The sequence below is a fragment of the Athene noctua genome, chromosome 11, assembly GCF_965140245.1.
Source record: "Athene noctua chromosome 11, bAthNoc1.hap1.1, whole genome shotgun sequence".
In the NCBI taxonomy this organism is placed as follows: domain Eukaryota; kingdom Metazoa; phylum Chordata; class Aves; order Strigiformes; family Strigidae; genus Athene; species Athene noctua.
The window spans coordinates 16,565,680-16,580,780 of record NC_134047.1 but is presented as its reverse complement, the minus strand read 5'-3'; the positions used below and the strand labels follow the sequence as shown (position 1 = coordinate 16,580,780).

General features: G+C 45.5%; 1 protein-coding gene across 3 annotated transcripts in view; it reads left to right on the top strand.

Annotated features, from left to right (window-relative positions):
* Positions 1–15,101, top strand: part of GPC3 (glypican 3) — a 168,113-nt gene that overhangs the window by 7,691 nt on the left and 145,321 nt on the right. For all 3 annotated transcript variants that reach the window (XR_012634362.1, XR_012634361.1, XM_074915317.1), the window contains exon 2: positions 1,581–1,742. Coding sequence is in view for 1 of the 3 variants with exons in the window: in XM_074915317.1 (XP_074771418.1) it covers positions 1,581–1,742 (162 nt within the window). In the remaining 2 variants the exon portion in view is untranslated. The remainder of the gene's footprint in view (positions 1–1,580; positions 1,743–15,101) is intronic.

The window sequence follows — 15,101 nt, the reverse complement described above, 5'->3', positions numbered from 1 at the left end:
ATGTGATAAAAGACTCTTAAGGAGAGGAGAGGGGAACCTGGAAGGATGTGTAATCCTTCCAGAGCAAAGGTGACCAGACTTGCTTTTATTGAGGAAAAAAACCCTCTACAGCAAACAGTAAGGCAGAGCGAGGGCTGAGGGGTGTGTGGAGCCTTCACCCTGTCTGGGCTGTCAGTCACTGGCTTGGGGACTGCTTCCTAATCCTGGTTCTGGGCAGTGCTGAGCCGAACAGGGAGCTCCTGCTCTGGGCATAATGCAGTTTGGGTGGCAGACACTGAAATGGGAGGTTCTCACTGCTGTCTGGCCCTGGATAGCTGTTTTTAATGGAGTTGTTGCTTATCGTTTGTTTCTAGCAGCAGCATCAGATTAGATGTGTGTTGCATGATTTGCTTTGATATGAGCTTATTGTTCTGCTTGTGTTTGTGGGGCCACAGTTTGCTCTTGAAAGTTGATCAAGAATGAGACTTTTTGTTGCTGCTACTTCCAGCTCTTCTGTTCGATCTTCTGTTGTCTGAACCCAAAAGATGAATTTTTTTTTTTTTTAGATTTTATTTATCACTTTTAGCTAACAGCACTTCCTAAAGTTGTCTACTACCTCCAGGAGTAAGAGCTTTGAGAATGGTTTGGGAATGTAAAAAACACAGTTTAGCATCACTGACCTGTGCTTTGAGTTACAGCTTGATGCCAGAGCAAGTAATGTTCCTCTTGCCTTTGTCCCCTGTCTTTCATACCGTTCTGGTGAATGGGTGGAGGTGCTGCCCATGTAGTAGCACCTCTGCTGCTGAAAAGGCACTTGCCTTTGGCTGTGCTCAGTGCGTGCCTCGGGACCCGTCCCTCTGCAGTGGGACTTGCACATCAGAAGAGATGGACCTTGGGCTTCTCCTGTTGCAATGGAGTAAGGATGGGATGGTGAAATTGGTGGGAGGACTCAGGAGATAGGTACAGTTTAGAAGTCTGCACTAAAAAAAAAGTCATTGTTGTGCTCTCCTGTTGTTACTGTTATTTCTGGATGTTACTGTTATTTGTGGATGCAAAAAGATGGAGATCGCAGGCAAATAACACAGCTGTTATTTGTTCTAAGCTAGTTTTAAGTCTTCATGCAAATTACGAGCATATCCTGCGTGCTGAGCTACGTGCATTGCTCTGTTCGTTGTAAAGCCGCAGCTTCAAATCCTGGCTCCTTTTTCCATCTCCCACTCCATCTCTTCTGGCTGCCTGCAGCTCGTCACCGATATGCTGGTAGGCATGCAGGAGATAGCAGGGCAGCGCTCCGTGTCACTCTGTACCGCTCCGCTCGGCACCAGAGCAGCAGTGGATGGAGTGTGTGGGAGCTTAAGCAAGCAGCGCGCTGGCAGGCATACACAGCAAGCTCTCGGGGGCTATTGCTCAGCAATCCTGGCTCTGCCTTATCAGTCTTCTCCTTCGGCCAAGCTGCTTGCTCAGGACAAATTCCAGAAATGTCATCAATTTGCCCAAACAGTAATTGTGGCAATATCAGTGTACGGAGTTGGTTTCCTCTCCGCTTCCAGCAATTCCACCACCTAATGCAAATTTTCTGCCCTTCTTGTGTCTTTCTCCAGGGTCGGATCTGCAAGTATGTATCCCGAAGGGCTCCACGTGCTGTTCGAGGAAGATGGAGGAGAAGTACCAGGCAACAGCTCGCCTGAACATGGAGCAGCTTCTGCAGTCAGCCAGCATGGAGCTGAAGTTCCTCGTCATCCAGAACGCTGCTGTCTTCCAAGGTGAGCGCTGGGGTGCTCTAGGCATGTGGCAGGAGGAGGAGGAGGAGGTGCTTCTGCTCCTCTTCCTCAGCACCTGGCAATCAAAAGTGCAAGTGGCTGGAAGCTTTCTGTTCATTTGTTTTCATATGTTTGTATATATTATATATGCGTATTTATGATAAATAATACACCTGGTTTGGTATATGGCTGCTCTGCAGGGCTTGTCCTAAATATTCCTGTAGCTGAAACAGCAAATGTAAATTTAAGGACTAAACCTCTTCAAGTGCAAATCTAAAACAAAATGAAAAAAATGCTTCTCCAGGAATTAAAATATCTGTGCGAATACCATCTTGTCTGATTCTGCCAGTCCTGAAAACCAGGCTGCAGTAATATGATCTGGTTGTTACTCCAGTGTAATGCTTGGTAAGCATCTGACTAAAATGAGTGTATTGATTATTGCTGTCCACTGGAAAGCAAGGTTGGTTATTCCATGTGAAGGTGGGTAGAGGCTGCCTCGTTCACGAGTGCAGTTGCTGGTGCTTGTTGCTGTGGGGTATTTGAGTGCTTGGTAACCTGATGCCACACTATATGGTGGCAGCTCTCTTCATTTTCTAAAGATAATGGGATGTATTGTCTCTTTAGCAAAACTGATCTGTGACAAATATTTTCTACTGTGGATATACATTAGTTTGTGTCACTTAAATACATGATTTTTTTTTTTTTAGGGCTTTTACACAAGCAGAACTTATTCCATCCATGGTTAATGTGCGGTGAAATGATTGCTTGTTTGAGTGCTCTCTTATTGAGGTTCTATCGTTCTATATTAATGGCATTTTTGCCTATATTTAAAAAAAGAAAGCATGAGCAGTCAAGCGTTTTTTCCTCCGTGCTGATATTTTTGCAGAATAATTGATTTATTTTTATTCATGCCTCACTAACAGCAAGACCCAAAGCCTGCTGGAGCCTGTGGCAAAGCTCTGTTCTGGTCTACAACTGACTGATGAAGTCTAATGTATTTTTTTTCTCAATGTAAGATCAAATAAATTGCTGAGGAGGCAACAGTGTATTTTTTTCCACAATACTTCTTAATTCAGTGACCATTAAGCTCTAATTCTGTTAAACAGAATGGAGTAAAACTAAGAAGAGATTGGTTTCCTAGGCATTGGAAATGTGGACTAGCTTCAGAAATGGTGAATAACCTAACTGGAATACAAAGTGTCTGCTGCCTCCTCCCCTATCATTTGACAAAAAGAGCTCAGCATTAGAGTATTTATTGTGTGTAGGAATGACGCCCTATGTTACTACAGGTTTTGCATAGCAGAGTTGGGTGCTCTAGCTATGAACTTTCTGCCTCTTCTGGAGAGAATTGAATCACTTGCTCTGATTTTGTCCTTCCTCTCTTAAAATTGTGATTTCCATCCTAGCCATGAGAGAGCCCTTTCCCTGTGCAGGATTTTTGGAGCTGACACTACTCTGAAAAGCTTTGGTATGCAGAATTGCTGTTCTTGGTGGTGGGGAAGAAAAGCATTTAATTGAAGAATTCCTGACCACTTTTGCTTATAAAAAGATTATGACTAATTTTAAAGATCTTTTGCTCTCCCATTGTAGAAGAGGAATTCATAGCTGGAACCACTGAGGAGCTCATTTTAATTACCTCGTATGAAGTGTTTTGAACTTTGTGGGGTAATTCATTAGTCTTTGAAAATCATGTACTTTTATTATCTTTACATTTAATCTCAAAGTCTGTAGAAGAACACTTTTAATAGGTGGATCTTTTCATTGCTGCTTGTTTAAGAGTATTTTGATGGCTGCAGTGTCAGAAGCTGTTCCAGATATAGAAATTGTGCTTGGACCCAACATACAACAGTCTCATTTCTTGTTTCTTGGCCCTGCTCATGGTAGGGGACAGGCTTCTATCTCAAGACATCACTAAGGGAGCTGGTGCTGGGGGGTAGTGTCTCGAATCAATGTTTGCCGTTTGCTTCCTCCCACATTGCCAAGGTATATGCTGCAACAGCTGCCTGAAGGTCAGAAAACTTGCTGCTGCCCTGGCACAGCTGGGGAGCGTAGGATGCCCGTCTCAGGGGTGTGCCTGGGGCTGTGCAGGCTGCATTCAGCTATATGGGTGATGCTGAAGCCATCGGGGAAGAGCCACCCGTGACTCTTGGGGTCCCCGAGCATCTCCTGCAGGTCCTGCTCCTGCTCCCACATGGTGTCTCCTATGCGAAGCCGGGGACAGATGCCCTGTGGCTTCAGGAGCTGGGACTGCAGGAGCGGGCCAGCTCAGCAGTGCCACTCTTGCAGGCATGCTCTGGCAGGGCAGAAAGCTCTCCGCATGTGTCTCGCATTGTCGGACCCCATCCTGCACAGAGGATGGGGAATTGTACTGCTCTCTAGAGCGGGGTAATATGTTGGTATGGAAACATGTCCTAACCGCTCAATCCTTCAGAGTTAATTTCAATATCTTTAGCCTGGGATCTAAAGGGACTGCTAGTCTGACAAACAAAATCTCACCCAGATGTTATTATTTTGCACCAAATTTAATTTCTTCCTGCTGAAACTGGAGTGGCGTCTCTGCTGATAAAGATCAAGGGAAATTGTCTGGCATTTACAGAAAATCTCATCCAGGCCTATCTGTTACAATGTTCACTTAGCAAAGTTTATTAGATTATTAGTTTTAGACCCTTGGGCTTTTTCTTTATTGCAGTTAAGAAGGAAAAATCCCAACCAAAAAAATCCTCTCTCCACTAAATTTAAATGGTACAATTAGCTCCTGGTCTTATCTTACAGGCATTTCTTTAAATTATGAAGATGATTTAAGTAGTGATTTAATCCTTTGGAAACTTGCTGCGTTTGACAATGTTAAAATGGATTGTAGCTGCTTTGACTGGAGTTAAATCTTACTCTAGGATTGTGAGGGCAGGTTTTTTCACTTTCCCGCGGTGTATCTGTGCTGGTATCTGCCCGTGTGTGTGCCTTCTGGCTCAGGTTCTCCTCTGATGGCAGCTCTGTTGTGTACCGTGATGCTGGGCTGAACCACATCGCTTCAGAACTTGCTTATGTGTCTTTGACAAGTGGTATTTAGTGTTGCTCTGGATGAAACAAATCTTTGTTTCATCCAAACTAACTGGTGAGTTAGTGCAACTAACCTGCTGTGGCAAACAGCCAGAGCCCTGTCTACAGTTTGCTTTCTCTCCTCTCTTTCTCCTACCTTAGATCTTGGCTTTTTTAAGGGGAGTTTCTGGTCCTGCCACTACCTAATCTTCTTCTATTAAAAAAAATCTCAAACCTAAAAAAGCTCTCAACAAATCCTACTGGTTTCCTAAATATTAAATCTGAATAGCTCAGTTTTGTGGAAGCTAAACTTGAACAGGAAAATACCATGTGGGGGTTCTTGTTTTTTCCCCCTTCCCTCACTGAAGAGCTCTGTTCCCTGGGCTTGGGTTGTGTGCATGTTCATCAGTCTGATGCCTCCTGCTTCCTAGGTTTGGGAATTTGGTTTTGAGTGATCACTTAATTTCTTGTCCTGCATATTATCTGTGTTGCACTGTGGATAACAGAAAATTAAAGCTTTAGCGGCTGCTCAGATGCAGCTTTCATGGTATACTCCTCCTAGTTCTTTGTCCAAGGGAAAAGGCACTTTTTTAAAAAAAGTGGAAAGACTGCAACACAATTAAGCACTGAAGGACCCTCCAAGGGAAGAGGAACATCTGCACACGTTGTTTTGTGTAGAACTCGCTAGTAATCTTCCCCCTCCAGCAAATATGAAGCACAGGAATAGGAGAGCTGACTACTAGGGGCTGCTTCTCCAGGAGTAATGCAGTGTGGTCTTAGAGAAAGTTGCTTTCACTATTTTAAGTGTTTGCTCAAATAAGCTGTCAGCTGGATGTCACGTTGCCCTTCTGCAGCCTCTTCTGTGTATGCTACTCAAATCCTGGAGCAGCCTCTTTGCGTGGTGCCAACGCCAGGCTGTCGGGGCATGTTGGTGGCTGCTCTGCAATCTCCTGGCAGGGACGGTGAGGTGGTTGGAGCCAGCAGGGTAGCTGTGGTGTAAATCCTGAGATGCACCATATGCCTGTTTCTGACCCTGAATCTAGCCATCCTGCTGCTTGTGTGGGCGCAGGGCTTGGTTCCACCCAGTTCCCAAATAACTCCTGTGGGGCTGCAGAGCTTCTGGGACTTTGGGAATGCAGCAGACAGTGGGAAGGCAAGGAGTGCAATTACCTGAGCTGGGAAATTGACTGGGGTGCCGCAGTTGAATCCCCCTTTGTAAAAGCCTGTAGGCCTAAAGTAAGACCTCATCAGTTCCCTCTCAAAGGCAATGGCATTTAATCTTCTGCAAATGGCAGCCTGAAGACAAAAGGAGCTTTGCTGGGTACCTAAGGGGAGCTTGCAGGGCCTACAGAGATTTGAGGGGCTTTTGGGATGTGTGTTTCAGAGTCGTTTCTAGGAAAACCGTGATAAATCAATATGGGTAAACCTGCCTGTACATGTATGGTATTCTCTTATTTGTGGGAGAATCCTGTTTCTTCCCCCCTCTGGAGCGGAGCCCTCTGTAGTTCTGGCAGAGCAGGTGGCGTGGGGAGGATGTCTATTCATCTCCCCTTGCGTGCTGCGGTAGGATAAAGGCAGAGATGTAACTCTTAGTCCTACCAGGCAGCTCTGAAGGCTGTAAATCCTCCATTAGGCAGAAATGCAGCCACTTTGGTTATTTACACTATCCATTCATATCTGTCAGGGCTGAAGGCGGTTTTGACATTGCAAGCTTCTATCAGGTTATCTTTAATCAGTTTAGAGGCACCTAAGCCACAAATATATCAAATAGCCAATCCTAATGTTGGAGTCCTCTAAAGTATGACTGAATTATTTATTTTGTTATGATGAAAATGTCTGGGCTTTATTGGGTTTTCTTTGAAGAACTTGATTCTGCTTGAAGTCTGAAAGATAAAAGATCAGCGATTGTCTCTCCAAGTTTCTTATTCTGAATCCTTCAAGGTTTTTCATTTTTCACGAGCCGCTGTTCCTACTTTAGAGTCAAGGTGAGGGAGCTGAGATTTCTTTTATTCTATTAAAGAGGTTTAAGTATATAAAAACTTACTTTTGTTAATTATGCCTTGCACGGGTAAATTCAGGATGCACGTGGCATCCATTAGGTGAGAAGAGATAAGCTGCATGGTGGGAGCTGTTGGACGTTAATCACTAAGAAGGGTCCACTCATACCAGTGCTGCCCAGAAGAGCTTGTGTCTTATTGTTCAGAATAGTTTAATGCTCCAGCATCATTAAGCCAGTTAAGTCTGACAACACCATAGAGAGCCTTGGTTCTGCAGACCGTTGTCACTGACAGTGTGGGGAAGGAGGGAGGAGGCGGCGATACGGGGCAAGTGGAAGAAGTCTCTAGCTTGAAAAGTTGATAACTGTTTTTGAATGTGTAAAGCAGTGGAGGTGAGAGGTGCTGAGAGTCAGGAGGTCTTGGAGTTGAAGAAACCCTGTGGAGGGGAGATGTGCCCTGGGGACCAGTGGGCCACTTGTGTGGTGTGTCCGTGCGTTCAGATGTTGAAACAGTGCAGGTTTGGATCATTGGCCAGGATTGCACAGCTTTTCTATGCTGGAGAGAAGTGATTATAGTTACCTGAGTAAATGTAAAAAAAAAAAAAAAATTCTTAGTAGTAGTCAACTGTGATATGAGTGAGGTGGTCAGCTTAATAGCTGCAGGTGTGTTGTGAGAAGTGCACTTGAAAATGTGAGCTCTTGCTTGTGGGCTTGTAAAATATTAAGCTGACATTTAGAGTGAACTCAAAGAATGAATTAACTTTTGAAATAGGAATATTAAAACTCTAATTAGACTTTACAAGTAAATAAGCACCACAAATAGTATCATTCCTGTTCCTAATTAGTCCTCTGCTAACTAAAGGCTTGCTGCATCCTTCTCCGATGCACCTATCTCCACAGCGGCAGCTCTCCCTAAGAGCTTCTTGTTTTGTTGTTCTAATTTTTTACATTAACGTGTATTATTTAAAACAGGAATTGTCTCTCTGGGTCAATTCAGGCTACTATTCTGCCTTTGGCAGTGGTTCCTGCCAGATGCTTTGGGTGCACAAAGTTTGGACTGGAAAACTATGGTGATACATTTTCCAGGTTGATAAAGATGTTCTAAACCGGTGATTACAGGTAGGTGGAAAGAGCTGTCTGCATAATGAGAGATCTCCAGTTGTCAGAATTGGTCTAGGGAGGTAATGTTTCCTTTCAAATAACCAGAACTTATTGTTCATAAATCACAGTTAATCTGTTTATTACACTAGCATATGAAGCTGGAAGTCTGAAGTGTGCTATAATGCTTAGCTTTAGGAGCAGAGCTGTAATAGTAGCAGCAGTTTCAAATGATTTGAAATTGGGGGATCAGCAAAATGCAGGAGTCTGTGGAGGCTCTGGGCATTAAAAATGACTGCTGAGGATTGATGAGTTTCTTTAACAAATTGTAAAATCCATCATGCAAGAGTTAGGGCATGAAACTACCCTCCTGAGCCACATAAACCATGGGTTTGGAAGTGTTGCATGACAGTGCACACTACTGGGAAGGGAGATTTTGAAAGATGTTTGGGTTTGCTTTTGTTTCTTCCTCTTGCTGCCTGAAGTTTCAATGCCAGCACAGTGTTGGCATGCAGCTCGCTAGGCTCTGGGTGTGCTGGATGGGTGCTCCTTGCGATGCTGAGCCTAAGATATGAGGCTTCCTTCTTGCTTGAGCTCCCTCTCCCCTGCTTCAGTCACTACCGTAGTGGTCACGTTGCCCTTGATCTTCCAAACTCCTGGTGCATCTTGGACAGCTTTGCACAGCCCTTGCTCAGAGCGGATGGAGAGCTGGGTGTGCATCTCTGGGGCACTTCCTTATAGAAGGGAGATCGTTGGCTCTTGCTGCTGTTTGCCTGCATCCCCGTTAGAACTCTGCAATACACACCCACACCGATGGCCTCTCGTGCTTCCATCTGCATCTCCATGCAGCGAGGGCCCCTGTGGGGTCCCCATGTTGGGTATCCAGTTTGCTGCTGTAGGAAGAAGCTGAATTGTGCCTTTTGTAGAGGGCAAGCAGCGACTCCCTGGCATGTCCATGGAAGAGTGAAGTGTGTGGTAGGAGGTCGCTCCAGCTCCTGCTTTTGGGATCTCTGTGGCTTGAAGGGTGCAGCCATGGGGAATTGCATGTGGTTGAGATCCCTTCCCTGTGTCCTGCCTCTCTTTATTTTTCCCCTGCAATTAAATACTGCGGATGCCCTTTCCTTCATCGGTGAAATGAGGCTTGGAGGTTAATAGGGGTCTTTTTGTAACTGCCTACATGCTGCTTCAGCAGTTTTTAAACACTGTGCTTGGTGTCTGGGCTATAGAGGTCCCCAGTTCAAAGTGTGCAGAGGAATTCCTGTTTGCAGATAGTTGAGGACCTGCCTTCTGTCCCCTGCCAGCACTGTTGCTGGTGGTCTGCTGTGAAAGGGGTTGGTCCTCCCCTGCTTCTGAGGGACATAGGGAGGCATTGGCCATGGGCGCCCTGGGACTGCTCCCTAGGCAGGGCCATGGCCGATGCTGCACCCACATCCTCTTAGTGTCTGTGGTGCTCTGCTCCATGGGAGATGTGGACCTCTTGGATGGGGAGGTGTCTGGGCTGGGTCTCTGCAGGAGCGTCATGGCCTTGCCCAGAAGCCTGCAGTGTCTCCTGCAAGTCCTCCACATACGTGTCCCTGCACTGTGCAGTGTGGTGGTGCTGCCTCCCTCCCATCTGCTCTGAACCCGTGCTGGCAAAGCATGATCCTGCATCCCCTGTCGGAGTGTGAATTGGGAGATAACCAGGGAGCGAGGGCTTCTGTGTTCCTCTGAGTCTTCCACTTCTACAAGTGGACTGTTTTCTGTAATTATCTTTTGAGCTGCAAGTTACCATCTTTTGATAGTTCACGTACTAACATTCTTAAAATGCCTCCTAATGCTATAAAGCAGTCAAATGACATCTTTCTAGCTTGCAGTAGGATGATATAAATGTTATGTCACCCATGAATGTGGTATTTATAGAACTGCTTGGTGTCGCAGAATTTTTTTTGTTTTTTCCTTTGTAATTCCAGTACAGAAACTGGTATGGTGGCATCTTCCATCTTTTGGCCTGAAAGGCTAAATAGAGTCATTCTCACTGTGCAAAGTGTTTAGAAAGCAAACAAGAGCTAGTTTGCATTTGCTCAAGAGGAAAGGGGGGAAGAAGCCAGCACCCAGCAGTGAAGGCAGACACTGTCTCTGTAAAGAAAACATTTGCTAGATTGTCATCTACTTTACTTTTAAAGCAGCAATAAGATATAGCGATAAAATGGCCAATCGTGCCTTTCATCTGAAGAAAATGAACTCTTGCTGAGCCAATTAAACTGTCAATACACTAAGGTTTCACGTTCCCTTGAGCAGACTGGATCACCTCAGGTGTGTTACTCACTCTGACTTCACCGCTGATGTGAAATCAATTTTAGCAATTTATAATCTTTCATTTTACTGTGAAAGTATATTAATCTGTGAAAAACACCACTCAAATAGTGAGGACAGATGAGAGCTCTCTATGTGAGTGTGTATAGCTGGCAGTGCCTCTTGGATTATCTGGTATGTAGAAGCCTGTGTAACTTTTAGACACGCTAGAGGCACCTGCAATCCAGTTCTCAAGCTTTGGGCTTTATCCGTAAAATATCCAGTTCTCAAATCATGGGAGTATTTTGGTCTAATTTTTCACTACTCAACTGCAGTACTTTGAAATAAGCCTTATTCCCACAGCCCAGAAGAGGCATGCCTTTCCACATTCTGATATCACGAGCAGCAGAGAAGCGAGCATAGCAGAAGCATAGTATGCACTGCTCATTAGAAAATAGAGCAGATGCATCTAGCATGGATGGTGGAGAGATGCTGAGGGATGTGGGATCTTCCCTGTATTTTGTTTCTGTGGCAACAGTATCTAAATGGGTTTAGGTTTTCCTCCTGCTGCTGTGAAGGGGATGCAGGCTGGACTGTGTCCAGTTCAGACCACTGTGCTCAGGGGAGATGTTACCTGGAAAGCCCCTTTCATCCATTTACGCTGGGATTGCTGTACCTGGCGCAGTGTCTCCTTGCAGCCCTCAGAGTGGAGGCGTCTGTACTGTGAGACACAGCACCATTGCTCTGGGGTCACCTCATTGCTGGCTGTGTTGGCCATTGCTTTGGGGTGACCTCATTGCTTGCAGCATGGACAGTGTTCCTCTGAAGTAGGCTTTATTTTGTCATCTTCTTGGGTCTTCCGTTGCTTTATGGGTTGTCGGTGGATACTTGGTGCACCTCAGAGAGATGGTGTCCCTGTGGTGGTCCTTCCTCTGCTCCACCAAGCAGAGTGTGCCAAAAGGTCTGCTTTTCTCTGAGGGGCCTTGGTAACTTTATGGGTTCAGGCAACAAGGGTGAGTGCCTACATAGTGTTTATTTACAAGACTAGTGAACCGAGCTGTTTAAACATCTCATCTTCCTCTTAAAATGAAATCTCAGCTTCAGGAGCACTGTGGGTGTTGGAGGATGCTCATGTTGTTGCATAGTGGCCATCTCTCAGCACAGCAGGGGGGCATGTCCTGTCCCCTGAAAATATGCTGAGTTTTGGAGTTCTTGGAAGAGTCTTCAGCCCTGTTTTTGCCACGTAGATGGTTTGATAGGTCTGTGATGCAGTTTCTCCACTCAAGTCAGCTGTGACCCTGAGGGGTGAAGGGAAACCTCCTCCGGTCAATAGTAACTTGCCTGACATCAACAGCGCTGGAGAAGTCCTGACAGGGAGAAAGCCATGAGGGCATGTGTGTGTGGGAGACTTGCCTAAAGGGGAAGAAATGCCTCACTTTTAGGTTGCTAAAGGTGCGCTGCCGGTCCTCTTCCTGTAAACTTGATTACACAGGCTGTTGGGAACCTGGGAGGCTTTGGCATGGCTGAGTTTCTGTTCAGCTGCAGTCCTGGGTGGCTTGGTGCTTCCCAAACATTGACCAAAGGTGGTCTTGTAGTTTCCAGGACACCCTTAAACTTTTGGTTTTTCGCTGCAGCAGGGTTGGGTCCCACAGCAAAGTGAGTGTGGCATTGCACGGTGGCAGGAGCAGGCTGGTGCCAGCAGCTAGGGCACGTTGAGCCTGTTTGCTGGTTAAGGTCTTGAAACAGAGCCGAGTGATAGCAGAGTCTCTGCTGTCTCCCTTGCATATAGCTGGGTTGGGCTACGTGGAATTTGAAAGCTGTGGTTTACCACGTGGCAGGCTTTGCTGAAATAAAGTGACACCTTGGCTGGACCCTCCAGCTGTCCCTCTGTGGTATTGCCAACTGAAGCACTTCTTTGGGATGAAACATCAGTATGGGCTGCAAGGTCCTGAGTGTGGGAGTTGTGTGGGTGTATGAGAAGCTTTGCTTTTGAAATTAAAGCTCTTGCACACTGGCTGCAGAGGAATGTGATTGAAGTGCATCTCAGAGACAGATCCCACCAGGCGGTTGGAAAGAGCCCCAACTCTTATTAAGCTTTGGGAAGGGATGGCATTTGTCTCACTAGTGCCCAGAGATTTGTCTCGCTAGTGTCACTTGCAGTGCTCTCCCCAGCTGAAAACAGCAAGGCAATAGTTACTGACTAGTTCTCTTGCTGCCTTTGGGCTTCTTTTTAAAGCCATTAAGAATATTAAACCCTTCTGCCTTTCTGATGGGCCAAACATTTTTTTTTTTTCTCACAGAGGGAAAATATTTTTGTGCTTAATTCTCATCTGAAAGGCTTAATGATGCTGCAGTTGATTGCTGATCTTGTGCAACCTGTGTGCTGGTGGTGGTGGTGTAGGGGTGGAGTCAAAATCAATTCCTGTTGGCCCACGATGAATTATGGAGTTGGTTGCAGTATGCCTGAGAATGTTTTCAGCTCCGCTTTGTATTATAATTAGTTAAAAACTGCTACAAAACAAATTGGTGACCAGTATGATGGAATGACTTCTTTTTTCCACCCTTCCCTCTGCTGTAGTGCCTGGAAGTGTCATCGGTGGGATGGTGATAACTTGGCATACTCAGATCTTATCCTAAAAAGGCACAGGAAGATACTCCAGGGTGTATTTATGCAGTGAGCTGAGTAACTTTTGATACTGGATTTAGCAGTGGTTAGATTGAATCTGTAGCTGCTCCAGTGTGCACGGCTGGCTTTCTTTTTATGGTTTGGATGTGATGCTGGACTGGGCCTGTTTGTCCCATGTAACACTGGTGGGTCAGAGCTGGACAATTGGGTTTGCATGTGGCATTTGGTGCTGCACCAGAGAAGAGTGAAAACTGTCATGGATGAAGGAAAATGCACTTCAATGAAGTAATGCATCTAGGAATCAATGCATTTTCTATGGCAGATGAAATGCAGGAAGCACTGCATATTTCATCAGATAATATTTAAAAATAATTTTAATTGGAAAAAAATCATCTGAATGTGTGCTTAGGGGGGAAAAAAAAAATCACATAACCCTGTTAGTTAGAAAGTGAAGATTAAAAACACCAACCCTCTGAGACAAGGCAAAACAAACAGTATAGATCAATTGTAAACAAATTCTATTGCTGATTAGCTCTTCCCAAATTTGTCATCTTCAAGTCAGAAAATCTATGTCTGAGTGTCATAAAGAAGTAATTTTAAAAGCAGTAGAGAACAGTACGGCTGCCTCTAGGATTACAGCTCACAGCTTTGGAATTCACTCTTTTTGAAGGAAATTGAGTAACAGATTGCAGTAATACAGCATATTTGTATTGGTCAAATTCCTATTGTGACAGCAGTGAAAAATGATGTTCCTTTTTTAGGGAAAGGAAATTAAATAGGCCTAGTAATCCATGTAAGGAGATTGGCTTACACTAAAAGGGGGGGAAAGAATGTGAAGGCTAATCAGATCAATGCATTCTTTTGAATCTATCTCATTAAAAAAATAAAATCAAATTGCTACTGAATTTCCCTGGAATTATATTGAAATGACACAGATGCTGTTACTGCCCTTTTAATTACAAAATTATTTCAATCTGCTTGAGTCTCCCCTGTAAGTGGGCTATCAACTGTTCTTAAATATTGGCTCATAAATTCCAAATAGTTCTTCAAGCGGAAGAAATAGTATTCCTGGTCCTTCAGCTGAGTATGCCAGCTCAGATCATGGCAGGATGAGAATTACCATTTGTATTGGCAAAATCTTCACTAGCTGATTTAGGTGCACAGCTTCCCTTTGGAAGAGGCTTTTAAGATTGTTATTTATGCTGTCGTTTGTCAGGGGAGTGCTCAGTCTCTGATGTCCGGCTGCACAGCCATGATTGACCTTCTTATGAAACCTTTGGGAATTGTTGTGTACTTAGAGGTTTTTGCGATGGCCTGAGAGGGATTTTCACATGTGGTGTAATGCATTTCCCCCCCCCCCCTTGGCTGGGTAGAAGTGGGGCTAGGGTGCACAGCTGGTGAATGGTTCTGCGGCTAAGCCGCCTCTTGTGTAGAAAAGAGATTAAAAAAAGTTAAATATAAAGTCTTGTCTAAAGAAAAAAACGACCAGCAGAATGCTGAATCTCTTGCGCAGCATTTCTTATGACTGAAATGTTTGCTATAAGGAAGAGTTGGCTCCTGCTGTTAGTGCATCAGTAAGAAATATTGCAAACATGTACTATCTTTTTTTTTTTTTTTGGCTGAGGGTATAGCAAGGGCCCAGTGCTGAGTGGTGGTCCTCTGCTCAGCCTCTTGTGGAGGACAGGGTGATAAATGGTGGCTCTCCCGCTCTTTGCAGAAGAGCTGCATGTGCTGGCTGGAGGAGGGTGATGCTGGACTGCCAGGCTGTGTGTGGCGCAGTTCTGGTGAGCGGGGCACTGCAGCCAGTTCTGCACCAAGCGCTGCCGTGGGTGCACGTGAGCAGTATGTGTGACCCTGACCCGTGGCTGTCCCAGGATTAGGCAGTGAGCTGGTTTGGGTTGAGGTGAGGGGGAGGGATGGTTACTCTTGCCTGTGGTTCTCCAGGAGGATGGCGTGGGTGCTTGGTGAGCTGTGTGCTGGGCTTTACGCTCTGTAGAAACCAGGGGGACAACAGGAGGAGGATGACTGGCCTCTGGACTGGTAGGGTGTTGCTGTGGCATGTGCTGGGGGCTGAACACTGGGAGGCTTTTCAGGTGTTCGGTGCATATATGAACAGCCCAGCACCACTCCTGGTTTGCTGTAGGTTCACATCTGCCCAGCTGTGCTGGGTTTCTTTGGCAGCTCCCTGCTGAGGGTGGGATCCAAGATGGGGCTGAGATGCATCCATCCTCCGTCGGCTGGCACGGAGGGGAAAACACGTGTTGCGGTGACCAGGAGGTCACATGCTTACTGCAAGTCGTGTGATGCAGCGTTGTAATAAATGAAGAAAGTGCCT